At 44.0% G+C, this 27,693-nt stretch overlaps 1 protein-coding gene across 1 annotated transcript in view; it reads left to right on the top strand.

Annotated features, from left to right (window-relative positions):
- The window catches only part of WWP2 (WW domain containing E3 ubiquitin protein ligase 2), a 147,544-nt gene that overhangs the window by 64,293 nt on the left and 55,558 nt on the right, over nt 1-27,693 (top strand). The window contains exon 7 of the mRNA XM_081215321.1: nt 20,724-20,851. Within this exon, the coding sequence (XP_081071447.1) occupies nt 20,724-20,851 (128 nt within the window). The remainder of the gene's footprint in view (nt 1-20,723; nt 20,852-27,693) is intronic.

Below are 27,693 nucleotides of genomic sequence, written 5' to 3'. Positions count from 1 at the left end.
ACCATCTTGGTCTTTTAGCTGACTTGGAAAATTGGTGTCAAACACAACTGATGTCGCTTAATTTGGGGCTAGAGGGCAGTGTTCAGCTCTTAACGTTTGGACTTAAGTTCTTGACCTGTTTGTTGCTCTCTGAAGTTCTCTAGTTGATAGACCTTGAAATTTACATGTCTGGATAGCCCTTCTTTGCTGATGTTTGTGTTGAGGATTCTTGAGTGTTACAGCAGCAGGCAGACTTCAACAGAAAATCGGACGCATTTTTGCCCATAACACATGGCGGACATTCAATGCTAGTTAATTTTTAGTGGGCAAATTGCCTTCTAGGTAGCTGAAGCCGTGTGGGAGTCCTCCTCCGCCTTCCCAGCTACTGCAGCATTTTCCATGCATGGCCTCTGAATTTTCACAGGCCTCTGCCATCTAAGTATTTATTGTGTGTTTGCATGGAACCTGCTGCCATTCAGCAGCAAACACTTTTGGATGTATGGCCCAAAGGCAGTCTCTTCTGCATCCTTAAGAACCCCCTTTCCCCATTGCTGCCGCATTTACGAAGGTCACGCTGCACACAGTGGGTAGCAGAGTAGTCTGCTGGATGAGTGTGAGGCTCTGGAATCAGATGTAGATTGAATCCTGGCCTGTCGTTTACTTGCTATACAATATTGGACAAGTTACTGAAATGCTCAGCCTCTCAGTTTTTTCAGGCATGAAATGGGGACATCGCCTGCCTCACAGGGTCGCTGTAGGAATTAACTGAGATGAGTTCTGTCAGTCTGAGGGCGTTGCACCCTGGGAGTGCTCAGTGAAGGTGGCCAGGAGTTGCATCTGGAGACTGTCTTTTGCGCTCCACATCCCCACACCCAAACCTGGGAAGCACGGCATTACTGAAGCATTCCCGTCCAGGAGACTGTAGTTAGGAGGGTGGTGAATCTAACGTTCAGAATTCAGGGACAGTCCTCCGCTGTCCTTGGTTTCCTGTGGCAGAGAGAATGACGGGCTTCTGCTTGCCGCCTCCCAGACTAAATATTTAGCTTTCGCCGTCTGAATGGTAGGTTTTTCTTGGACTTGGGTGCTATTCTCCACGATCAAAGGTGCTCTGATGTGCCCATGAAGGTGAAGATTACAATGTGAAAGCAGCCTTTTCTTCTCCTTCCCCTGCTTTATACAGCCATAGAACTGGAACCGTGTAAGAGTTTTATCTTAAAGGTTCATCTACCCAAGCTCATCCAGCAAAGCTACTATGTGCTTGCTAAACAAGGCCTCAAAGCTCCGTCTCTTACTGGGATCTTTCTCACTATTTAGGGATCATCAGGTGAAACATCTCTAGTTGTTTTGCCATCTGAGCTGCCACATGGAAGCCAGCACGGGATCGCCATCCATGGCATAAATTTATTAGCAGACAGACCATGTTAGTATCCAGTCGGTGAGTCTGGCTGAGTAAAGAAAGAGTTAATATCGTACATCGTTGTTCAGTCCTACAATGAAATGCCATCCCATAACAAAAATGGAGGAAAGATAGTTGCATCATTGTGGTAGAATCTCAGAAACATAATGTTGAACAAGAGCAGCAGATCACAGAAAAAATATATAGTATGATGTCATTTATGTAAAGTTCAAAAATGTAAATTGAAACCATGTACTTTTTTTATTTTTATTTTTTTTTGCTGTACGCGGGCCTCTCACTGTTGCGGCCTCTCCCGTTGCGGAGCACAGGCTCCGGACGCACAGGCCCAGCAGCCATGGCTCACGGGCCCAGCCGCTCCGTGGCATGTGGGATCCTCCCGGACCGGGACACAAACCCGTGTCCCCTGCATCGGCAGGCGGACTCTCAACCACTGCGCCACCAGGGAAGCCCGAAACCATGTATTTTTTATGGATACCTTCATAGGTGGTAAAACTATAAAAATTGGAAGGGAATGCTGATTAACCCTGAATTCAGGAGGATGGTTGTCACTGGTGGGTTTAATGAGGAAGAAGCACAGTGAAAGCTTCTGGGTATGGGGGATGCTATTTCTTGGCCCTGGGTGTTCATTTTATTATTCTTTTTTCTACTGACTATATATTTAATATATTCTTTGGTTTACACTGTATACTTCATAATACAAAAACTGTCATCCACCAACCTAGGTAAACTGTATAGTGATGGTGTTAGGTTGGAGAAGTTGCTGTGTGCCATCGAGGTAGACAGATTTCAGAACTTAGGGTTTCTCCAGGCTCGACAATGACCACTCATTTCTCTTCTGCCCAGTGTATCTTTATAGCAGTGGAGCCAGTGATTCTAAGGCGATGCTTCACGTTGGCCTTGTTGGCTGTGCTCCTGTTACTTAGAAATCTCAGGTGGGAGAATTTAGTTTGGGCCTTGGCTTGGGAAAGGGTTCCAGATGAAAGCTGGTCACTGCCAGATCATGTGTCAGAACAGCACTAATCTTGGGGGCCCAGGAGGCCCTTTGGTGTTTGGCGCGGGGACCGTTACGTGGTGTACCCAGGGCTCTGTCTGTGAGTGGACCGTCCTGCCCTGCGTCCTCAGCCAGTGTTCCTTATTCCAGTGTGTTATGGAGCCCCCTGGGAGAGCGTGTGCTAGTTGGCATGGGGAGGGCCTACTAAACCCTTTAATAATCCCTCGGTGTTTATTTTATTTTGCTGGAATGAGGGCCAGCTTGGGAACCGTGCCTAAGTCAATTCAGGCTTTGCAGTTCTCACGTGTGCCCGGTGTCGTGCACACATTGCCTTGCACGAGGTCTGCCAGAAGCATGGCGCCCGCTCTCCACAGTGAGCGCACAGTCTTCGTGGCGTACACGATGTATATGAAATGGCGAGCGTCACGGGAAGCTCAGAGAGAGGAGAGATGAGCGTGCGGGGAGGGAGAAACCGAGGCGAGGGGGGGCGTGGGTTTGCAGAGAGACTTGTCCACTGTCCAAAGGTTCAGTACAGTGTCTTAGGGGCTAACACGTGAGGGTGCTAACTAGTAAACTAGAGGAGCTCGTGCTGTGGTGGACGTGGATGGGGAAAGAACCCAGCAAGGGGATCCACCCTGGTACCTGCAGCTCTCTTCAGAGCTACCACTAGGTTAGAAAAGCCAGGAGGTTGGAGTCCCTCTGTGGTTTGCCGATTCTTCATCACCTGTGATTTTTTCCGCCCTCCCCAGCTATTAAATGAAACCAGGGAGTTAAGGTGATGTCACCTAATGGGTGAAACCATAGGACTGCCCGTGAGCGCTGCTGCTGCTCCAAGCATAGCCTTAAGATTTCTTCTGACTTGAGTAACTAGCTCCTCCATCTAGAATCCCTGTAGATTTTCCATCGTCATACAGGGAAATGGTACCAACAAATGGAAGAATGCATTGAATTTGCTTTTAGGTTCCTGAAGTTTTTCATTAACAGGTCTGAAAACTGTGAAAGGGATCTTGGTTAAGAATCTAGACATAGGGGCTTAAATAATTAATTTTTCTTTATTATGTATCATGTACATATTTATTGTAAGAGTATATGTGAAGGTGCGTGAGTGTGTGTGTGTGTTTTGTGTGAAGGGCTGCAGGCCTCCGTCCTCCATCAGCTGTCACTTCTGGGCAGTGTTGGCTGGAATCTAGATTTTAACAAGCTCCCACACGATTCTTTTACATGTGAAAGTTCAGACCCTCCTGTAGTAAGTTTTCATCCAGCCTCCTTTCCTCTCTCCCTTTTTATCCTGCTTTGATGAAAACATATCAGATTTATTGACTCCCTTGCCTTGGCATCAATGACCTCTGGAGATGTACAAGAGCTGTAATCTCGGCAGCATAGAAAGGCGCAAGGTCTCTGGTGAGCTCTAAATAGCTCATCAGCTGTGTCTGCAGACAGCCTAGCCCAGAAAGGAAAGAAAAATAAACTTAACGGGGCCTGAGACTGCTGGGAACACTGCTGGGAGTCCTGGGAGTGCCAGCGGGGAGTGGGAAGCAAAGCTAATGGGGTAACGAGGGGTGGATAGGAACTGAGCCTTCAGGCACTCTCTGTCATTGTTGGCCACTGTCACCTGTCCTTCCACTGAGATGACTAAAGGTACTTGATTTGGAACTGTAGTCATGTGGCGATGTCACCCGGTCAGCATGACACTGAACCCAGCATCTTTACGGTTCAGGCCTCCCACCCAATAGCTTTTACTTAAAATCTAGCTGTAGCCTCACTGCAATTGCTGGGGATGAGAAAGGAGTAAGAAAAGGAATACATGTACTTCATTTACTCGTTCATTGATAACTAAGATCTGGTCCCTGCACACAAGGAGCTTTCAGGGCTCTCTTCTGAGCAGGTGGTGTATAAGGAATAGGACTGAGACTGTGGACAGGAGCCCCACTGCGTTCTCAAAGGCAGACATCGAAAAGTCATCCTGGAGATTAATTACACATTCATTTATACATTAATTAATTAATTTATTATTATTTATTAATTCTGCGCTAATTAAAATTATGCATTATACGTTATTTACTTTTTTTTTGTTTGCTTTTGGCCATGCTGCGAGGCTTGTGGGATCTTAGTTCCCCGACCAGGCCCCCGGCAGTGGAGGCACAGAGTCCTAACCACTGGACCGCCAGGGAATTCCCTATTGTACATTTATTTATTCAGATCCACTTATTTCATTGGTCTTTACTGGACATTTCTTCTGTATGAGCCCAGAGAGGTGTGGTATGTGCCAGAAAGTAAGGCAAGTATCTGAAGTATCTGCAATTGGAGGCAATATTCGTTCCACAGACATGAGTGCCAGGCTGTGAGCTAGGTTGTGGTGATAAAAGGATGAAAAACCACGGCCCCTGACATCGAGGACTGGCATCCAGTAGGAGACAGAGACACAGGTGAGAATTCCAGTTTAGTGCAATGGACCCCATAGTGATGGTGAGTGAAGGCAGTGGAAAGTTTACCACAATCCACCTGGCGGGGTTTAGGGGAAAACCTCACACATTTGAGCTGCACTTTTTTTTTTTTTTTTTTTTTTTTTTTTTTTTGCTGTACGCGGGCCTCTCACTGCTGTGGCCTCTCCCGTTGCGGAGCACAGGCTCCGGACACACAGGCTCCGCGGCCATGGCTCGCGGGCCCAGCCGCTCCGCGGCATGTGGGATCTTCCGGGATAGGGGCACGAACCCGTGTCCCCTGCATCGGCAGGCGGACTCTCAACCACTGCGCCACCAGGGAAGCCCTGAGCTGCACTTTTAAGGAGTTTGCAGACCAGTGAAGTGGGGGTAAGGGAAGGGAGCAGCGTGGGAAAATGCAATGGAGAAAAAGAGAACTTGGCATATTCGAGGACATATTAGTCATTTGGTAACGTTGACACATAGATATTCAGGATGATAGCTGAAGCAAACCATGGTTTGCAGGTCACATCCAGGCTGCCACCTGTTTGTTTGTTTGTTTAGAGCAGTGTTAGGTTCATAGCAAAACTGAGTATGAGGTACAGAGATTTCCCATATACCCCCTGCCCCACTTACACACAGCCTCCCCTGCTGTCAGCATCCCACACTAGAGTGGTACATTTTGTTATAATCGTTGAACCTACGTTGACACATCATTATCCCAAATGATAATGAGGGACTTTATCCCCCAACGTCCATAGTTTATATTAGGGTTCATTCTTGCTGTTGTACACTTTGTGAGTTTTGACAAATGTATAGTGACATGCATGCACCATTATAGTATTATGCAGAATACTTTTGAGGCTCTAAAAATCTCCTGTGTTTTGCCTATTCATACCTCCCTCCCTATTAATTCCTGGCAACTACTGATCCTTTTACTGTCTACATAGTTTTGCCTTTTTCTAGAATGTCATATAATTGGAATCATAAAGTTTGTAGCTCAGATTATCTCCTTTCACTTAGTAATGTGCATTTGAGGTTCTTCCATGTCTTTTCATGGCTTGATAGCTCATTTGTTTTTTAGCACTGAATAAAATTCCATTATCTGGATGTACCATGGTTTATTCATTCACCTACAGGAAATCCTGGTTGCTTCTGAGTTTTGACAATTATGAATAAAGCTGCTATAAACATCCCTGTGCAGGTTTGTCTGTGGCTGTGTCTTCAACTCCTTTGGGTAATACCAAGGAGAGCCATTGCTAGGTTGTATGGTAAGAGTGTAAGAGTGTATTTAGTTTTGTAAGAAATTGCCAAGCTGTCTTCCAAAATGGCTGTACCATTTTACATCCCTACCAGCAATGAATGAGAATTCCTGTTGCTCTGTATCCTCACCAGCATTTGGTGTTATCAATGTTCCAGATTTTGGCCATTCTAATAGGCATGTAGTGGTATCTCATTTGCATTTACCTGATGATGTACGTGGTAGAGCAGGTTTTCATCTACTTATTTGCCATCTGTATATCTTCTTTGGTGAGGTGTCTGTTCAGGTCTTTTGCCCATTTTTTAAATCAGGTTTTTCCTTTCTTTATTGTTAAGTTTTAAGAGTTCTGATAACAGTCCTTTATCAGATATGTCTTTTGTAAATATTTTCTTCCAGTCTGTGTCTTGTCTTCTTATTCTCTTGACCACCTCTTCTTGTAAATAAAATTTTATTTGAATACAGCTATACTCATTCACTTACATATAATCTATGGCTACTTTCATGCTACAATGGCAGAGTTAAATAGGTGTGACAGAGACCATATGGTCTGCAAAGCCTAAGATATTCACTGTCTGGCCCTTTACAGAATGCTGATCCCGGCTGTGGGAGATGGTAAGAAGGTGAGACCAGTTCACAAAGCGTTATGCTTTGCTGAGGACTTCAGATTTTATTCTTTGGAGATAGGGAACCACTGAGTTTTGAGCAAGGGCATGTTGTGTTATTTCTGTGGTAAATTATTCAGGTAAGTATCTGCTGGATGAATTTGAAGTTGTATCAGTTAGGGTTCATTGCAAGAAACAGAAACCACTCTAGGTATTTTGAGCAGAAAGGGATTTAATATGGGGAATTAGGTATTTATAAAAGTCACTGGGTGGGCTGGAGGAGAAATGAGCCCCTCCCCAGCCTTGGTTTCAAGGTCATAGTCCTGTGATGGCAATCCAGTCAGATGTCAGGAAACTTCTGCCCCTCCAACCACTGCATGTGCCTGAAGTGGTGTCCAGGCAGTGAAGCAGGGAGACTGCTGGAACTACTGACAGCCATCACCACCACCAGAAGAGTGGTCTCTCCCTTTCTTCTGCTTTCCAAATCTCCTGCAAGAGCTTCTCATTGGTGCAACCTAAATCACTTCCAGAACCTAGGGGCATGGTAGTCTGAGAGTTTTCTAGCCCATGCAGTGAGGGGACAGGACAAGGGACACATGTGGAATAGAAGAAGGTAGGAATGTCTGACACAGTAGAGGTTGAGGCTAGACTCAGGGACCAATAAGAGGACTGCTGTGGGAACTGGTGAGATAGGAGTGGATGACTAGCTGTGGGTGGTGGCAGATTAGGGAGGAAATAGGAGAAAGACCTAGGAGGTGTAATCATTGAGCAGGACTGGGTGACTCACTAGTGAGACAGGGTGGAGGATGAGGAGGCATATAGGGGACTCTCAGGCTCTTGGATTGAGACGCCATTCATGGAAATAAGAAATGCAGGAGGGGAGCAGCTTATGAAGCTGTCACTTTAAGGTGGATTCCCCCATGATGGTTGTGATTGGTGCTTAGCAGGCTCTGTCGAACTGGGACGGAGTCATTCCTCTAAAAGCGTATCCATAGGAGGAGGAATGCAGAGCAAAACAAACTTAGGAGATGCAGAGCAAAACAAACTTAGGAGATACAGAGGAAATCAAAGTGTATTCCTGACAGTGAACAACGGGGCCAATATAAGTGTCTCCACAATTTAGGGGACGGGGTGAAATTTCTATTGTACTTTAACTAGATCTGTGTCTGGATTTTAGCACTTCTCAGCCCCAGAAAATTGTGATTGAAAGGGAAAGAGTTTAGAGAGAAACCAGTAAAAAGAGTATGCGTCTCAGAGAAAGGAGCTTTTAGTCATGGGAGCTTGGGCAGTTTGAGTATGGGATGATCAAAGATTGGAATAGAACTGACTGCAAATGCTTTGGACAGATGTGGATGGTGAGGGAAAGGGTTGCTGAAGCCATGGTGTTTGTGGTTGTGGTTTGGTGAGGTGAGGTTAGACTTTTCCTTTAGGATTCTGTTGGCACTGGGTGGCTCCTTTTGAAAGTGCCAAGGTCTGTGGAAGTGGAGATTTGGGGTTTGGTTTAGTGACTGTCTTTATGATGGCATGCTCCATAACCTAAATAGAACGACTCCTTTCAAACACTGGAACAATTCTATATTTAGGGTTTTCATTTTGCGTTAGGTAAAAATAGTCACAGAACTGAAGCACGGAATTTATATTGCTTTATGCTCTACATGCCACAGGGGTTCCTGAAGTTGTTATGTACCCATAACTTACTGAAAATATAGTGAAGATATTAGTCTTAATATTCTTTGGGTCTCCCATCCTTATCTCTATTTGTGTATTAGTTCGCTTCATTCTAGCATCCGCCTCTATCATTCTGCCAAAATTACAGCCACAAAAGCCCAGCTGACTTGTCTGCAGGTTTCACCTTGTGGACTCGTCCTTTCTGGAAAAGTTGCCTGCCTTGGCATCTAGAGTAGTGTGGAATCCCAGAGTGTTCCTCTTTTTTCTGGTTTTATTGATCTCCATTATTTAAAAAACAAATTTGATCCACGTGAAAAAAAAATATAAATATTACACAATAGCAGGATGCACAATTATATAATGCAGTCAAGAGAGGTATCATTAAGAAGGTGACCTATAAGCAAAAATTTGAAGAAGGTGAGAGATTTATCCATGAGGCTATCTCAGGGAAGAATGTTGGGCAGAGCAATGGCTCTTGCAAAGGAACCGAGCTGGGAGCGTGCCTTTGGAGTTGAAGGAGGCCAGTCTGGCTGGAGTGGAGGGAGTGAAGGGAAAATAGCAGGTGACAGCAGTAACAGGTAGGGCCAGATTATATCCATGAATTTCTTTCCTTTTTTTAAAAATAAATGTTTTTATTTATTTATTTATTTATGGCTGCATTGGGTCTTCGTTGCTGCGCACGGGCTTTCTCTAGTTGCGGTGAGCAGGGGCTACTCTTCGTTGCGGTGCGCGGGCCTCTCATTGCGGTGGCTTCTCTTTTGTTGGGCTCTAAGCACACGGGCTTCAGTAGTTGTGGCGCATGGGTTTAGTTGCTCTGCGGCATGTGGGGTCTTCCCAGACCAGGACTCGAACCTGTGTCCTCTGCATTGGCAGGCTGATTCTTAACCACTGTGCCACCAGGGAATTCCCATGAATTTCTGCATTATGTATTTCAAGGTTATTTTGTCCACAATACAAATTTGAAGTACATCTTGTGGGTGAATTGAACCTTTTATCCTTATCTCATGATCTTCTCTTTTTCTAGAGCTTTTTCTCTTAAAATTTATTTGTTCTGAGCAATAAAAAGGAACAGCCTACAGCAACATGGATGATTCTCAAAAGCATTATGCTAAGTGCAAGAAGCCAGACACAAAACGCTACATTTTATGTGACTCCATTTACATAACATACTGGAAAAGGCACAATTATTGGGACGGAAATCAGCAGTTGTTGGGAATTGAGGGGGGGAATTGACTGCCAAGGGCACCAAGAAGTTTTGGGGGGCGAGGGAAATGTTTTACGTCTTGACTGTGGTGGTGGTAACACGATTGTATGCGTTTGTTAAAACTCACTGAACTGCACCCTTAAAAAGGGTGAATTTGACTATATGTATTAATAAATATGCCTGAATTTTAAAAATCATTTAAAAAATCTGTTTGGGGGGCTTCCCTGGTGGCGCAGTGGTTGAGAATCCGCCTGCCGATGCAGGGGACACAGGTTCATGCCCCGATCTGGGGCATGAACAACTAGAGATGTTTCACCTGATGATCCCTAAATAGTGAGAAAGATCCCACATGCTGCGGAGCAGCTGGGCCCGTGAGCCATGGCCGCTGAGCCTGCGCATCCGGAGCCTGTGCTCTGCAACGGGAGGGGCCACAACAGTGAGAGGCCCGCGTACCGCAAAAAAAAAAAAAATCTGTTTGGTTTGACATTAACATAGCTTCCCCAGCTGACTTTTGTTTTGTGTTTTCTCAGCATATTTTTCCCCACACATTTAGTTTCAGCCTTTTGGATGCTTATATATTAGATGGTGTTGCTTGCAACAGCATTTAACGGGATTTTTAACAAATAGTATAAGGTGTGTGGGAGGTTGGGAGAAATAGGTGAAGAGGATTAAGAGGTGCAGACTTCCAGTTATAAAATAAATAAATCATGACGTACGTACGTCATGATGTAAATCGTGACGTATGTACAATGTAGGGAATATAGTCAATAATATTGTAATCACTGTATGGTAACAGATGGTAGCTAGACATTGTGGTGATCAATTCAGAATGTATATAAATGTTGAACCACTATGTCGTATACCTGAAACTAATGTAATTTATATGACAACTATATTTCAATTTAAAAAAGGTTGAAAAAAAACCCAAACCAATATAATACCTTTTATCTTTAAGCTCTCACAGTTAGTCCATTTATGTTTCTTGTGATTCTCGATATCTTTGGAGTTTGCTAGTTTCTGCTTTATAACAAAGTGAATCAGTTATACATATACATATGTTCCCAATATCTCTTCGCTCTCTTTTTATCTTCTTGCCTTTTAATTGCTATCTGTCCTGCCTTAGTTGTTTCCCTTTGCTAAGCTAACTTTGCACTTTAAGCCTGTGTTTGTCCTGCCTTTTCTTTGTCTTGATGAGTTGAAGGTATCTTTGGCTCACTGATTATTTGATAATGGAGTGTGAAATTCTGCACCTAACAGTGTAAAGAGAATAAGAATTTCTACCCAGGCTCCCTGTCTGAAGATTTTCTGTTTGGACTTGGACTTTACTTGGACTTTTATGGCACATCTATGTGTTGGGTCTACTTTGTGTGCTTATAAATGGCCTTTGAAGGTACAACTTTAAAATGAGAAAACAACAACACTTTTTAACATGAGATTAGCGTAAGTCTAGAATAGGAGATGGTATGAATAATTGTTATTTTGTGAAGGAGAAGGGGCGATGAGGACATGGTTCTTTTTCTTTAAAATTTTACCTTAAAAAAATTTACCTTAAAAAAGGTAAGCAAAAAGCTTTATTTTAAATCACATCATACAATTTTGCTTTACACTTAGAAAAGAATGGTGAACTGGGGACTCCTGAGGAGTTAGTTTTTCCTCTTCCATCTACAGCACTCCTTTTTTTGGAGGTGGGGAGGGGTACAGGGGGAGTGGTGCTGAGTTCTCAGCCAAACTCATCTGGACCTTATGCATCTTTGTGTCCCTACCAGGGCCTAGAATAGTGCTTTGCTGCACGTAGCAGCAGCTCAATAAATCTTTGTTGAGTTGAAAGAGTCTTGTGTTCCTGCTTCTCACTTGCCAGGACTTTGGGGTGGGTCTTCCTACTGGTTTACATTCCTTGGCACCCTGACTCCCTGAGAAGTGACGGTTTCAGGGGCACAGGTTACAGGGAAGACTTTTTATCAGGACGGCCTTGTGCTTTCCAAGGCTTAGCTGGACCACCAAGAATGTGGTGGGTTCCCACTGCCTGCTCCGTCTCTCCTGTTCCTCCTGTTTTTTTCTTCATGATTGATATTTCCACTTTGAACCCTTTTCATGGACTGTTCTTCTCAAATCCTTGCAACTTTTAAGGTTAACTTTGGAATCAGAGATAAGTTGACACATAAATACGTCTTGCTTGGAAAAAGAATGTGTAAAGTCCATGTGCCTGAACTCTACCAGGAAAGAGAGTTACTTACTCACCCTCTGAGAACAGTTATGTCCCACATATATATAGCTGTTCAAATCCCCAAGTGATGGTTGAATGTGAGGAATGCGTGTCTCATAAAGGACATTCGGATCATGGAAATGCGCCCCTATGAGATGAGCACTGATTCCATAGGGCATCTCCATCTCTGTATAAGGCCTTCTGACAGAGTGAGGTGGGGTGCTCAACAAGAATTACCTAGCCGTGTATTTGAAAATTAGTATCTTCTTCTGTGGAAAGTGACATTCATTTGTACTGAGAGGATCTATTAGTTTTCAACTGCCGTGTAACAAATCACCACAAATTCAGGGCTTAAAACAGCATCATTTGTGAGCTTACAGTTCTGTAGGTCAGAAGACCAGGACACCATAGCTGGCTGACTGGTCTCCTTAGGGTCTCACAAGGCCAAAATCAAGGTGTCAGCAGGGCTGCATGCTTATCTGGAAACTAAGGAAGAATTTGCTTCAAAGCTCATTCGAGTCATTGACTGAGTCATTGTAGGACTGAGTTCCCATTTCCTTGCTGGCTCTCAGTTAGGTCCTTACTCGGCTCCTTATTAAGGCCATCCACATTTCTTCTCATATGTAACCCCCCCCCCACACACACACTCATCATCAAGCTGGCAAGGGTGTGTCAGATTTCCCTCGTGCTTTGAATCTCTCTGATTTTCTCTTCTGCCCTCCACTTTCGACAACTGCTGGAGAAAGTGTTCTGCTTTTAGGAGGTTATGTCATTAGATTGGACCCATCTGGATGATGTCCCTTTCTTTTTCTTTTTTAAATACATTTATTTTTTTTATTTGGCCACACCGCATGGCAATCCCTACCGGAGATTGAACCTGGGCCCCAGCAGTGAAAGTGCCGAGTCCTAACCACTGGACTACCAGGGAATTCCCTCACGTCCCTGTCTTAAGGTCAGCTGTGCCATATAATATCATAATATTATCATATATTATTATGGTAATATCATGTGCCATATAATAACATAATTAAGGGTGTGATGTATCATCATATTCCCTAGTTTTAGGCATTAGGGTGGGGTGTCTTTGGGAGGAGGGGCATTTTAGAAATTCTGCCGATCACAGAAGGTATCTTTCTTAAATCCCATATTTAATCACTTGCCTAGTCTTCACCTGTTGGAGAGAACTTGAAAATTATAGCTAAAACAAAAAAAAAACATGATAAATAAAATTTGGTTGGATTTGAAGATTGTCTTGCAATTTTAGTAATGAGTCTAATGAAATGATTTTTATTTGTAGACCCTTATGCTAGAGAATTTTTTTTTTTTTTTTTTGCGGTACGTGGGCCTCTCACTGTTGTGGCCTCTCCCGTTGCGGAGCACAGGCTCTGGACGCGCAGGCTCAGCGGCCATGGCTCACGGGCCCAGCCGCTCCGCGGCATGTGGGATCTTCCTGGACCGGGGCACGAACCCGTGTCCCCTGCATCAGCAGGCAGACTCTCAACCACTGCGCCACCAGGGAAGCCCTAGAGAATGTTTTTACATGATGTTCAGGGCTAACCTTTCCGGAAGACACTAACTCTGACACTTCTCAATACCTGGTAGATTGTGGATTCCACCTCTCAGCACGGATTCCATTCTTTAAAAGGGTGGAGGGAGATGGGGAGGTGAGAACTGGTTGCCACGAACATGGGAAGTATTAGAGATTACAGGCCCAAGAGTGCTTTTGTGCTTGAGAGCTTGCTTCTTTTATTCATTCAGCAAATGTTTTTATATGCCTACTCTGGGGCCAAGCACATTCTAGGTTCTGGTTATACAAAGGTACATAAAACAGACAAGGTCCTACCCTCATGGGCCTTGTTGAAGTCAGACATTAAACAGATAAACATATAATCACAAATGGAAGTGCCATAAAGGAGAAGTTTAGAATGCTGTGTGAAAAGAATTCAAGGGAATTTAGTGCAGGCTGGGAGGTGAGGGACATTTAGACTAAGATTTGGATGAGAAGCCAACTGGGTGAAGAGTCCAGAGAAGAGGATGCCAGGCGAGTAGATCAGCAAAGGCTCTGAATTTTCCTTGGGAGGAGTTTCGAGGGAGGTTTGGAGGAATGTCCGTTGAACATATTCTTTTAGGAGCTTACCTCCCTCCTGCTGAATCCCTGCCTTTGCGATTTGTTGTCAGAACACTTAGAAATAACGCCCCGTGTACTGTCATCCCTGGTACCACAGGGTCCCCTGTGGTCCTTTCAGGTCTGGGGCTGTAGCACAGGGACACTCTGGGCTGGGCCAGGTTCAAACAAGATGTGATGCCGCAAGGAAGAAGGTGGAGATACTTTTCTGGCCCACCTGTAGCAGAAGCTGGAGCTCCGTATTCAGGGTCTGCCCTGTGCAGCTTCCTCCTGTGTGTCAGTGGAGGCTGATGGTCCACCACGCTCATCTCCTGAGCTGCTAGAGCATCCCATGCCCTTGTACCATCTCAGGACATGGGACAAATTAGGGGCTGCCCTCTGTGTTCAAGGAACCTCAGATCATCCCCTCCTGCCCCGAGTGGGGGTGGGGTGGAACGAGACAGTGACCGCTTCCCCTGGACTTCATCTCTTGTTCAAGTTTGGGAGGGCGTTTGAGCGTTCTTTTTAGTGAAGCCCAACATGCAACCTGGAATGAGATGAGGTGAGTCAAAATGTATTGTATTTTCTCTCTTAAAATGAATTTTTTTAGTCTCAGAAAGCTGCCACCATTGAGAAGTTTGCTCTATATTCCAGGTTGGGCAAAAGTAAATCACTTGTCTTTCTGTCACGTAGAATGGACTTGCAGCAGTTTTATTTTTACCTTTCCTGTCATTTCTGAGGCTAGCAGCTAGAGGTAGGATGTGGAATGGAGCCATAAATTACCCTTGGAATGACTCGAATGGCCCCATTTTTAACTCTAATTGCGCCTTTCCCTTTTCACCTCTCCTTTTTATCCCTCCCCCCCACACTGTCCACATTTGAATGAGAAGGAAGAATTGAGGCGGCTGTAGGTGGGAGCAGGTTTGCTTAGTGACGCCTCTCTGAATGGTGGAAATCGTTTCTTTTCCCATCACCACTTCCCATTTTTTCCCTCCATGCTTCTATTTTAAGTGGCTGGCGTTTTTTTTTTTTTTTTTTTTCTTTTTCTGGTTCTTTTACTGGAAACCAGCCCAGCCTCACTCAGTTTTGTTTCCATGCTGCTATTAAAAGACAATGCCCAGTTAAGAGGACTCGGAGGAGGGGCCACCCTCTTGGTTCTAGTCATCCAGGCAAAAATCGATTCCCTGGATTGGAGTGTGAGAAGAGTTTTAAGATTATTAGGCAATTTTTAACTTCTGTACCCGTTTTTTTGTTTTTGTTTTTTTTAATTTAAATGGAGGAAAACCCCACTATCAGTAGTTCTACCCTGAAACTTCTCTTTTGCTGAGCTAATGGGCCTGGATTCTGAGGTCAAAGAACCTCCCTTTAGTATCCTGGGCCTCTTACCAAGATAGAAAAGTATGCTTGGCACCCGGTATCCGGTCAGCCACGAATTCTTGACATTTGGGAGAGATGTGTCCCCAGACTTTGATGAATCCCTATATTTATTAATACAGAGTGTTTGTAGAGTCCAGAGTATTGCCTGAATCACATTCCCATCAAGGTTCTTGTTTTCTGGGTGTTTTATTTTTGGGAGGGGGCTATCCTCACACCATAAGTTACATGCCTTTTAAAAAATTTATTTATTTATTTATTTATGGCTGTGTCGGGTCTTAGCTGTGGCACGCAGGATCTTTCATTGCGGTGCATGGGCTCTTCATTGCCTCATATGGGTTTCTCTCTAGTTGTTGTGCATGGGCTCCAGAGCGTGCGGGCTCAGTAGTTGCAGCACATGGGCTCTCTAGTTGTGGTGCACAGGCTTAGTTGCCCCACGGCATGTGGGATCTTAGTTCCCCGGCCAGGGATCGAACCCTCGTCCCCTGCATTGGAAGGCGGATTCTTAACCACTGGACCACCAGGGAAGTCCCAAGTTACCTGCCTTTTAAAACTTTAATTTTTTCTCACGTGATGAGCTGTTTTTGCAGTGACTGAAGAACACAAATTGCTTTTTAAAATTATGAAGATAGGTTTATGGAGGTATACAATAAAACGCCCCCTATGCAATGTACAGTTTGATAAAAGTATAGCGTCTGGTAAACACTACCATAATCAAGATATTGAAAGCATCTCCCCCAGAAGTTCCCTCATGCCCCTTTATAGACAGCCCCTACTTCTTTCTCCAGCTACTGGCAGCTACTCCAGCTACTACTAATTGCTTCCTTTCCCTACAGTTTTACCTCTTCCTAAATGTCATAAAAATGGATGGATATACTCTGTAGCCTTTTGTGTCTGTCTTCTTCCACTTAGCATAATGCATTTGTGATTCATCTATGTTGTTGCATCATCAGTTGTTCAATCCCTTTATTTACTGAGTAGTATTGCACTGTGTGGATGTACCACAGTCTGTCTGTTCATTCACCAGTTTGGGTTGTTTATGTTTTTGGAAATTATGAATAAAGTCACTATAATTTGCCTACAGGTTTCATGTAAACATTTTCATTTCTCTTGCATAAATACCTAGGCATAGGATTGTTGGTTTGTATGCTAAGTGCATGTTTAACTTTATAAGAAACTGCCAAACTCTTTTCCAAAGTGATGGTGCCACGTTGTGTTCCCCACAGCAGTGTTTGAGAGTCCCAGGTGCTTTGTGTTCTCACCAGTACTGTTACTGTCAGGTTTTTCTGTTTTGTTTTTGTTTGTGTGTGTGTGATTTTTTAGGTTTGTTTTGTTTTCTTTTTTCTTTTTTTTTTTTTTTTTGCGGTACGCGGGCCTCTCACTGTTGCGGCCTCTCCCGCTGCAGAGCACAGGCTCCGGACACGCAGGCTCAGCGGCCATGGCTCATGGGTGTAGCCGCTCTGCAGCATGTGGGATCCTCCCGGACCGGGGCACGAACCCGTGTCCCCTGCATCGGCAGGTGGACTCTCAACCACTGCGCCACCAGGGAAGCCCTGTTTTGTTTTCTTTTTACTTTGTCCGTTCTAACAGTTTTGTGATGGTGCCTCATTGTCATTTTAATTTGTGTTTCCCTAATGACTAATGATGTTGAGCATCTCTCATGTGCTTATTTGCTATTTGTAGATCTTCTCTTTTAAAATCTTTTGATTATTTTTATTGGTTTATTCTTTTTATTATTGAGTTTTGAGAGTTTTTTTCTATAAATAAATCCTTTATCAGATAGGTATTTTGCAAATGATTTTTCCCAGTCTAGGGACTGTCTTTTCATTTTCTTGATAGTGTCTTTGGAAGAGCAGGAGTTTTAAATTTTGATGAAGCCACTGACTACGTTTTAAATCCATTTCCTCATAAAGGATATGATAGATTTATCAATCCCAAATTCTGAGCGACCACCAAATTTGGAATTTCATTTTTTAATTTAGCAAAAATTTTTGTTTTCGTGTCTTGTGAGCCACCACTTTTTTTGACTCTTCATTTTGTTTTCATTTGCATTACTGATGCTAGGGCTGGCTTTTTTTTTTAAACAAAGTTTTGTTTTGTTTAATTACTTCACATAAACTATTACATATGTGATGATCAACAGAGCTGCACTGGGTGACAATGCCAAGTTATCAGGCAGGCACACTCACTAGACAAGTGGCTCTCCCACACACTGGCATTGTAGGGTGTGATGCAAATTTGTTTCTGAGCAGAAGTACAAATCACTGCATTTCCACTAAGATGTAAGCTCCTTGAGATCAGCGACTCTTTCTGTTTTGTTGCTAGCCCTAGAACAGGGCCTAGTGCTCAGAAAATAATGATTGAATGCAATTCTCTGGCCTTCATGCAAGGCAATGCAGGGTGTCCCACAACATTGGAGGCTGTGGCTCTCAGGGTCAGCTGAGGACTGAGGCCAATGCTATGAATGTCAAAGCTTGAATGGCAAGGGACAGCCAAGAGCCCTCTCCTGGGGACCTCACCTGCATCAGTTCTCTTTCTGCAGAGTGGAGAGAGAATCCCAGGGCCCTGACCTTGACTGGCATTCCTTAGGGGGGTCTTAGTTTCTGATCTGAGGGAGGAACTTAGGTAACTTCACACCAGCATTTTGAGAGGCACGTGGTGTAGTGAGAGCTGAATCTCTGTAACTAGGTGACTTAAACCCATTCGTGGAATTTTGCCGTTCTGCCTTCTTCTGACTGCCCCAGGGGCTGCATAGCTCCTCCCTCCCGCCCCCAAGATGGTGGAGGGATCAGGCCAAGGTTGTAGTCATTGGCAGAGCCGAAGCCAGGCTGCCTGTGGTGGGGCCCAGCTCATCTCCACCGCATCGCCCCGCTTGTGTCCTGGTACTATTTTGGCTTATGGTGTGTGGTTTCAGCATTTGGGCCAGCTTTTAATAACAACACAGTCCCATCTTTTAAGGGTTGAATGACCTCCCAGAGAGGAAACTGCTGAAGAGAAGATTGTCCTCAAACATTGAGGCCTTCTCTTCCTTCTAAGAGTCTTATTTTAAAGGTAATTCAAGAGGGGAAAAGTGGAAGCTCCAGATTTAGGGCAAGAGAAGAATCTGGGGAAGTGTGTGTGTGTGTGTGGGGGGGGGGGTGCTGGGTGGCCGTGAGCCAGGCAGGGAGGTGGCAATTCACACAAAGTAGTCCCAGCTGCCCCTGGTTTACAGGCTAATCCCGGCTCTGCACCAGTCTGTCATTCAGGCTGTGCTGCTGTCATTAGTGGTTGAACATTTCTGAAAGTATTCTCTCTCGACTCTGACCGCACGCCCCTTTGGGGAAGGGAGGGAGGGGCTAGGAGAGTAATGGGACCCACCCTGTTGTCATGCCCAGCTGCTCTGCAGAGGGACAAGGAGCCCAGGACCTAGAAGGAATCATGGGCCTGTCAGAGCCTGTGCATGTGACACGAGTGTCACATTTTCTATGCTGCCCCCCTCCCCCGCCCCGTGGCCTGCTGCGCCCAGAGTGGGTGAGCCCTCTGCTGTGGGCTGTGAGTACAAAATCACAGAGGCTTTTTTTCTTTTGTCCTTTTTTTTTGAAAATTAATTAATTTATTTTTGGCTGCACTGGGTCTTTGTTGCTGTGTGCAGGCTTTCTCTAGTCGCAGCGAGCGGGGGCTACTCTTCAATGCGGTGCACGGGCTTCTCATTGCAGTGGCTTCTCTTGTTGCGGAGCATGGGCTCTAGGCATGCGGGCTTCACTAGTTGTGTCATGCAGGCTCAGTAGTTGTGGCTTGCGGGCCCAGTTGCTCCACGGCATGTGGGAGCTTCCCAGACCAGGGCTCGAACCCGTGTCCCCTGCATTGGCAGGCAGATTCTCAACCACTGCACCACCAGGGAAGCCCGATGTGGACCATTTTTGAAGTCTTTATTGAATTTCTTACAATATTGTTTCTGTTTTATGTTTGGTTTTTTGGTCCCAAGGCGTGTGGGATCTTAGCTCCCCGACCAGGGATCCAACCTGCACCCCCTGCATTGGAAGGTGAAGTCTTAACCACTGGACCATGAGAGAAGTCCCTATCCACTCTTTTTTAGATTCTTTTCCCATATAGGCCATTACAGAGTATTGAGTTGAGTTCCCTGTGCTATTACACAGTAGGTCCTTATTAGTTATCTATTTTATATATAGTAGTGTGTGTGTGTCAATCCCAGTCTTCCAGTTTATCCCTTCCCCTGCTTATCCCCTGGTAGCCATACGTTTATTTTCTACATTTGTGACTATTTCTGGGTGCTTTCTGTTAGAGGTCTTTGTCTCGCCATTGACCAAGTGACCAATGAATAAATAGCCTGGAAGGGATTCAGCTTAAGTCCAGGCTTCCCACCCCCAGCCTCCAACCAGAGAGCGTGGGCTCTTGACCTTAGAGCACCTGGATTCGAGTCTTTGCTCCATTGCTCACTTTCTCGGTGTCTGTTTTCACCTGTAAAATGAGCATAATAATAGTAAGCCACCTCTAGGGTTGCCATGTTAAATGAGATAATATATGCAAAGTGCACAGCACACCACAGGTACCTGGAACATAATATTCCAGCTCAATGAATATTAAATTCTTCCATAGTCATTGTTTTCACGTTTATTGTTGGTGGTATTGTCACTGCCCCGAGTCCCGTGGTTGTAAATTGTTCTCTGGATCTCTGTTTCTCTGCCTGGAGAGGGGTGGTCTTTTCTTCACTGGGTAGTACTTAAATCATCTCACTGTTGAAAAGTAGTATATAATGAGTAGGAAGTAGAATAATCTCCTTTGACAAAACTGAGAAAGGCAGGGAAGCTTAGACATTTCCATCAAGTGAACAAAATCAAGCTACGACAGGACCGTGAGGACATGTACTGCCTGTTGCCTTGTGTCCTCTGAAGATGTTAGATAGAGCCTCTGCTGCTGTATTCCACCATTCTCCTTGTGGTACAGATCCTTCTCTGCATTTGTTCCTCATTTACTTGCATGGATGTTGAATCATCTTTTCTAGATAAAACATGTCAACGTACACATTGGTTGAAGTTGTCTAATGCCCCTTGACTTTTATTCCCAAGGCAAGCATGTTTCTAGCCATAGAGAATATGGATTTGGATAAGTTTTGGGCTCTTTTTTGGCTAATGGGAGAAACATGTCATCTGTAGCCTGTTCAGTGATTCTTATTTATTTCTTACATTCAAGCCCAATAAAAATAATGTGATGGTCATGGGATATTTTGCCGGTTATTTCAGATGTGGGGGAAATTCACTCTGGATTTGTTCACTTCAAATGGAAAAGTTTACCGCAAGTTGCCTTCTGTGCTTTTACCAAGAAGGAAGCTTACATGGGTCTCTCCATTCAGGGCCAGCTTCTGTCGAGTCAAAGACCAGAAGGACTACAGGGCTTATTTCCCATAAATAGCAAGAGAGGGAATACAGTGACTCAGGTGGGGCACACCTCTGTCTTTTTCACAGTGACTTATATCTGTCTGCTTTATATTTTGAACCCCCAGGACACACAGACATTCAGGTGGTTCAGCCAGAACAGCCACGGCAACCGCTGAGCAGAGCCCCGGTACTAGCAGCCGGCAGCATCAGCCCCTCAAGAACCCAAGCCACAGTGGCTTGGCCAATGGCACAGGTGAGTGACAGCACAGAGCACCAGCCCAGGCTAAAGCATGGCCTCTAACTTGTTCTCACATGGAGTCGGGACCCTGCCTGCTGTGTCAGGATGCAGGGTGGGCCAGAGGAGACTCCCGCACTAAGATGGAATTTGAATCCATCAGTCCTTCCGTGACCCGTCTTCTTTTCTCTCTGGCATAGTGTGTACAGCCAAGGTTATTCTCCACATGACTGTGCTCGTCTGAAATCTTCCTCTGTACAGAAATAAAAACTATTGCTATTTAAATTCATTTCTTATCAACATCGGATTTCTTTGTGAGGGGGACGATATCTTACACATGACACGTTTTTTCATTTCCTTAATTTAAGGGAATAATCAGACTAGGGAGAAAGAAGGCTAAGGATTGTTGTGAAGAACTGGCTTAGAGAAGATGGCAGCACTGCTGAGCGGGTTGGGATGCCAGACCAGGAGCAAAGCCCAGCTGCCACTGGGGGGCCTCCTGCAGCTGTTCCATTGAGAGTATTTGTTCCATTTGAGAGTAGATGGCGCTTCCACATCCACATGGAACCTCTCTGCACTTGATCCTGCTTCCCCATAAGTGGGAAGAGAAGGACCTATTTCAGAACAAATCCATTTTTGTCATGTTTTCCTCCTGTCTCATCCGGACAGTGTTGAATTAAAAAGGAGAAAGGACCCCAAAAAAGGTTTTTTTCCTAAACATCTTGAAGATTGTCATATCTTTTGTGACTGCTGGTCATTTGGTAATTTGTCTTAATTTGGGGCAGTTGGGAAGGGACATGGGCGTTTGCTTTGATAAGCTGTAGGTGGGGGAAACGCAGGTGTTTAAATCAGTAAGAGACACCGAAATAATTTTGTAGATGCTTGTGATAGCAGAGGTGTGGCAGGAAGGTCGGGAAGTTCAGAGCAGCACAGCTTCTTCACATAAGCGTTACCATGGTACTGTTCCTGCCCTTTGTGTGACAGACTTATTGAGCAGGAGAAGTCGATTGGGATTACTTTCTAATGACTGTTAGTTCTCTTGCAGCACTGCATGAGGGCTGCAGAGCCCCTTTGATAGCTCAGCGTGCCCGGCTCTACTGTTGTCTGTGGCAGACTGCAGGGTGGAGTGGCCTGTGTCCCGCAAGGCTCACTGTGTGTGCAGTGGCCTGACTTTCTCCCTGGAGTTTGGGACCCGCCTGCAGGAATTGAGTTAGCGAGCTCCCCCTGAGCCTTGAGGACGAGGATGAGCTGGAGGTGAGGGGCATAAGCGGTAGCTGTCTCAGCCTGCCTGGTGCTCCTTTGCCAACCACCGTGTCCAAGTGCTGGAACTGCCAGTTACAGAAGCCAGGGGTGGCCTGGCTTCCCGTTTGTGTGGTGGGGACAGCGAGGTGGGGGCCGTGGACTGCGTTACAGAATACTGTATGCAGCTCCGCAAGCACCAGTAAACATGTTTCTCTTAAGCAAATAAGTCACTTATGGGAATTCCCTGGTGGTCCAGTGGTTAGGACTCAGCTCTTTCACTGCCAGGGCCCAGATTAAACCCCTGGTCCGGGAACTAAGATCCCACAAGCCATGTGGCGTGATGAAAAAAAAAAAGTCACTCATAGATGAGGGCCGGTGTTCACAAATGGGCAAGGGGAACTGGCTTTGGAACCCGTTGTTTCCTGGATGCCACAGACGTGATACCAGCCACTTTGTTCCTCCAGGGGCCTCCCTCATTGTGATGCTGGTCTCCCCCAGCCATCTCTGCTTGTCTTACAAAAACTATGGGTAGAACTTCCTGGGTTGTCCTGTGGTTGGGACTGCACGCCTCCAATGCAGGGGTCACAGCTTCGATCCTGGGTCGGGGAACTAGGATCCCACATGCTGCGCGGCACAGCCAAAAAAACCCCCCAAAAAACAACCCCCCCCCAAAAAAACCACCTATGGGTAAATTGCCTTTCTGTGGTGATGGTCTTTGAGTAACTCTCCTTGGACATTTAAACAGGTCTGTGTTTCCCCTACTCTTATTTTTAGGTACCTTTGTGTATTGTGCTTATCTCCAGGAACATTATGTATTTCAGCAGATGAGGCACGTGCCAGCCACGTGTTCCAAAAGCCAAATATCTGTAACCCCAAACTGCCTTGGAGATGTCTTATGGTGCTGTGTCTGAATGCCCAAACTGTTCCCAAACCTGTCTGTGAAGGACAGTCATTGAATGTTAGGGATTTCTGCCTGTTAAAATACTAAGGCCTTGGCCCCTATCTTGTTTCTCTCCTTTCTGCTCTGATGACGGTTCACATTTGGCTCACAGCCAGCCTGGACTTTGTAGGCTTTTTAATGTCTATCCAAGGGGTACAGAAAGATCTCACCTTTCCTTTGGGGAGCAGACAGAAGCGCCCCTCTTTGGTAGCATAAAACTAGAAGGGGGTTGAGGCTCTGATTGAGGACATCTCCATCCCTGTATGGACATACAGGTGTATGGACATCTCCATATACCGCTGTTCGAACTGCGAGGACCAGTTAGTTCCAAAATGGTGGTGGTGGAAAGCCGTGCTTCCAGGAAATGTTTCCAGAGACATACAAGATTTATTTAGCAAGCCTTTTTGGCTGTGCTCTGCAGCTATGCATGAAAAAGACATCTGGGGCAAAGACGGAGCTGACTTCCAGGTGTTTTTTTCACATCACAACTGTAAAGTATCCGTTTTTATAAAAAGAAAGTGAATGGCGGTCTGTCTGTATAAATATTATATTTCTGAGTTTTAGAAGTGGTGGAATCAAGGACTAGGCTAAGGGTATAGCATTTTATTGAGACTTGTGTGCAATGATTTACTTTCTAATTTTTTCTTGAAAACTTTACCCCCCCCCAAAAAAAATTACATCTCTCACTCGTTCCTCCCTTAAATGTGATTTCCATGCATGTAAGGTGGGGAGTCACACTGACTGCAGTCAGATTCTGCCCCCGGTGTACAGCATGTGTGTAAGACCCAGGGACTAGTTGGGCCTTAGTTTTCTCATTAATAAAATTAGGACAAGATTATATATCTCATAGCGTTGTTATAAGGAATAAATTATATAAAACATGTAGCATGTTTAGCACAGTGCCTGGGACATAGTAAGCTCTCAGATAGCTTTTGTCTTTACGAATAATTTCATATGGTTATAATTATGCAGCGTGGATAGATATTCTTTTTTCCATTTCATTATTTTTGTTACACGTGTTCATGTATCAGTGGTCTTCTTGTTTATCTTTTTTTAGTGGCCTCATACTATTTCACAGTTAATATGCCATAACTCATATAACCATTTTGCAGTCCTTGTGTATTTCCCTTTTGTAAAACAAAATCCTGATGTAAACATTCTTTGCACACAACTTCCAGAATGGAGTTCTTGAGTCAAAGGATGAGAATTTTTAAAATCTAAAGTGTGTTACCAGAGTGCCTTCCAAAAGGTCTGAAATAATCATACATCCCAAGGCACTGTAAAATTTTCCTCATGGCATATGAGGTTTATTTTTCCCTTGACCTTGTAAATACTGGTTTGTCATTTTGCTAACAGGTATTGGGTACCACCTCATCGTTTAACCTCATTGCATTTCTACAATTATCAGTTGCTTTTCTCTTAAGCGACTTTTTTCATGGTGTTCAGTTTCATGGAGTTATAGATGTTTATTTTAGAGATTTATATAGTCTAAGTACAGGTTTTTAATAAAATTGTGGTAAAATGCTCATAACATAACATTTACCATATAAACCATTTTTTTTTTTTTTTTTTTTTTTTGCTGTACGTGGGCCTCTCACTGTTGTGGCCTCTCCCATTGCGGAGCACAGGCTCCGGACGCGCAGGCTCAGCGGCCACGGTTCACGGGCCCAGCCTCTCCGCGGCATGTGGGACTTCCCGGACCGGGGCACGAACCCGTGTCCCCTGCATCGGCAGGCAGACTCTCAACCACTGCGCCACCAGGGAAGCCCCCATATAAGCCATTTTTAAGTGTATAATTCAGTAGCATTGAGTACATTCACAGTGTTGTGCAACTTTACCACTATCCATTTCCAGAAACTTTTCATCATCCCAAACTGAAACTCTGTACCTTTTACACAAAAATAGTCTCCCTTCCTCCTACCCCCCAGCCCTAGCCCCTGGTAACCTTCGTTCTGCTTTATGTCTGTATGAATTTGTTTATTCTAGGTACCTTTTGTCTCTGGCTTATTTCACTTAGCATAATGTTTTCAAGATTCATCCACGTTGTAGCATGTGTTGGGGTTTCATTCCTTTTTCAGGCTGAATAATATTCTGTTGTATGTTTTTACCATGTTTAATTTATCCATTCATCTGTTGATAGACATTTGGGTTGTGTCCACTCCTTGGCTATTGTGAATGCTGCTGTGAACATGGGTGTCCAAGTATCTGTTTGAGTCTGTTCTTTCAATTCTTTTGGCTGTATACCTTGGAGTAGAGTTGATGGGTCATAGGGTAATTCTATGTTTAGCGTTTGAGGAACCCTCAAACTGTTTTCCAGAACAGCTGTACTGTCTTTTCCCACCAGCAGTGAATGAGCATTCCAATTTTTTAACATCCTTGCCAACACTTGTTTTTTTCTGTTTGTTTTGTTTTGGTTTGGTTTGGTTTTTTTTCCCCGTACTAGCCGTCCTAATGGGTGTGAAGTATCTAGGTACAAGTTTTATCTGGTATTTGTATGATTATAAGTTTTCCCACTATATCTTTGTTTTGCCCTTTGTCTCATTTTCTGTGGTTTCTGTAGCAAAGGAGTTAAAAACTTAAAAAAAATTGTGCCTGAGCATTTTTTTAATATTTATAATTTTAACTTTTGCTTCAGTAGTGAAAAGATTCTCTCTTGTCTCTAGATGGAATAAATATTTTCTGTTTTACTCTTTTTTCATGTTAAAAATATCCCACTGGAAATTATACTGGTTTATCTGTATCTATACATACATAAATATAATGAAAGTTGGGTTTCAATTAATTTTTCTCTATAGCAGGGTCTTATTATCCTGTAAACATTAATTACTTTTTTTCTTTCTGTGGTTTTACTCAGTGTTTATCACTTACTGTATTCTTATATGCAGTGAGTATTCATTTCCGGACTCTTTACTTATCCCATTTATTTTAGGTTTTGAGCCAGTCTTGCGTGATTTTGATTATCGACATGTTATAGGATGTTTTTCTAATGTCTGGAAGGGCTAGTCCTACCTTATTGCTTTTTCTCCATGATATTTTTTGATAGTTTATACATTTTCAAAACAAATTTCAGACTTTGAATGCTTAGAAGCGTGGTGGAATGTAAGTGAAAACTGTATGAATCTATATATTGAGCAAGGAAAGATTGAACTTTCCCATCAGGTGACATGGTATGGCTTTATCCATTTTTAAGTTTTTCTTCTTTTTTCCATCTAATTTAATTGCTTTTTAAAATATAATCCTCACCCACCCTGTGTCATACTAATTATGAAGTATTTTTCTAGTTTTGGTCCGCTCCCTTGAAGAGCTGAGTTGATCGATTGCATTAGAAGGCATTGCTTGGGTTTCACGGATGAGAGATACCAACTGCTTTACCATGTATCATATGTTACGAGCTGATCTTCAGTTTAAAAAGTTTCCATTGTTGGCAGTCGCCTTCTCCATGCCTGAGTGAGGGGGCTGAAAAGACCTGTGTGTCCAGTGAGAGTCTGTGCTACACCACACACACACCTAAAGATCTTGGAACACGCAGTGAGCTGGCAGCCTGTCTAGGATTAAGAAAAAGAATTTCCAATTCCTGATCTTTTTTTGGCCAACTGTGACTAGAGTATGTCTTAGTCCTGAATGAATATCTGATTCAGAAAGTTAGAATGTTTAACCAACATCACAGAGGGAACCTTGTGAAATACCCACAGTTGCAGAAATCAGCCATTTTACCACCTTATCCCATTTACCCTCTCATCTTGGTACCCAGCTTTTCTTTCCCACACAGGAAAGCCATCTAAGCCATCTTCATTTCTCCTCCTCCCACCTCCTTCCATTGTTTTTGTTTAATAGTCTTCTGGATTTGAGTGCTGGTTCTGCTACTTGCTTGGCACCTCTCTGAGTGGTGCCTCTGGGAACCTCAGTTTTACCTTCAGTAAAATGGGAATAATACTACCTTCCTCATGGGGTTATTAGGAGGATAAGTGAGCTAATGAGAATGAACTTGTGAAAAGCAGCATGGGATCCTGGTTTGGATCTTGGAGTAGTAAAAGGGCATTAGTGGAAAACCTGGTGAAATCCAAATAAATTCTAGAATTTAATTAATAGTAATATACTAATGTTATTTTTTTAGTTTTGACAAATGTGCCATAGTTCAGCAAGGTAGTAATAGCATGGATGAAGGGCATGCTATCTTTGTGCTATCTTTGTAATTTTTCTATAAATTTAAAACTATTCCAAAATTTAAAAAATTTAAAAAGAACCTGCTTTGCAAGTGATAGTGTTACCCAAATGTGAGGCGGTTTTATTTCGGATATCTTTTGCTAGATTATTCGGCCTATTAAACAAGTATTTATTCAATCAATATTTATCGAATGCCATTTTGCCATTTTGACAGTGTGAAGAAGTATGAAGTAAGGTCTCTGCCCTATAGTCTGTTTCAGGGAAAGAAGCTGAAAAGCCCCAGTCAGCCAAGTACCAACACAGCAGATGTCACAGGGGCTGCGAGGTTGAGTAGCCAAGGCCACAGGTGCCGTGGGCTCTGCAAAGGGATCCGTCTGGGCTGAAGTGGTGGGGAGAGCCTCTAGGGAAGGAGGGCTGAAGTGAGCAAAGGGGTGGAGACAAGAATGTAGTAGGTAGAGAATGGAAGTAGCAAAAAATGAAGGAAAACAAATTTGCCCTCATTCTCAAGAAGGAT

Source organism: Mesoplodon bidens, assembly GCF_964165515.1.
Source record: "Mesoplodon bidens genome assembly, chromosome: 18".
NCBI lineage: Eukaryota > Metazoa > Chordata > Mammalia > Artiodactyla > Ziphiidae > Mesoplodon > Mesoplodon bidens.
Note: the sequence above shows the minus strand (reverse complement) of the source record. Positions and strands in the feature narration are given on the sequence as shown.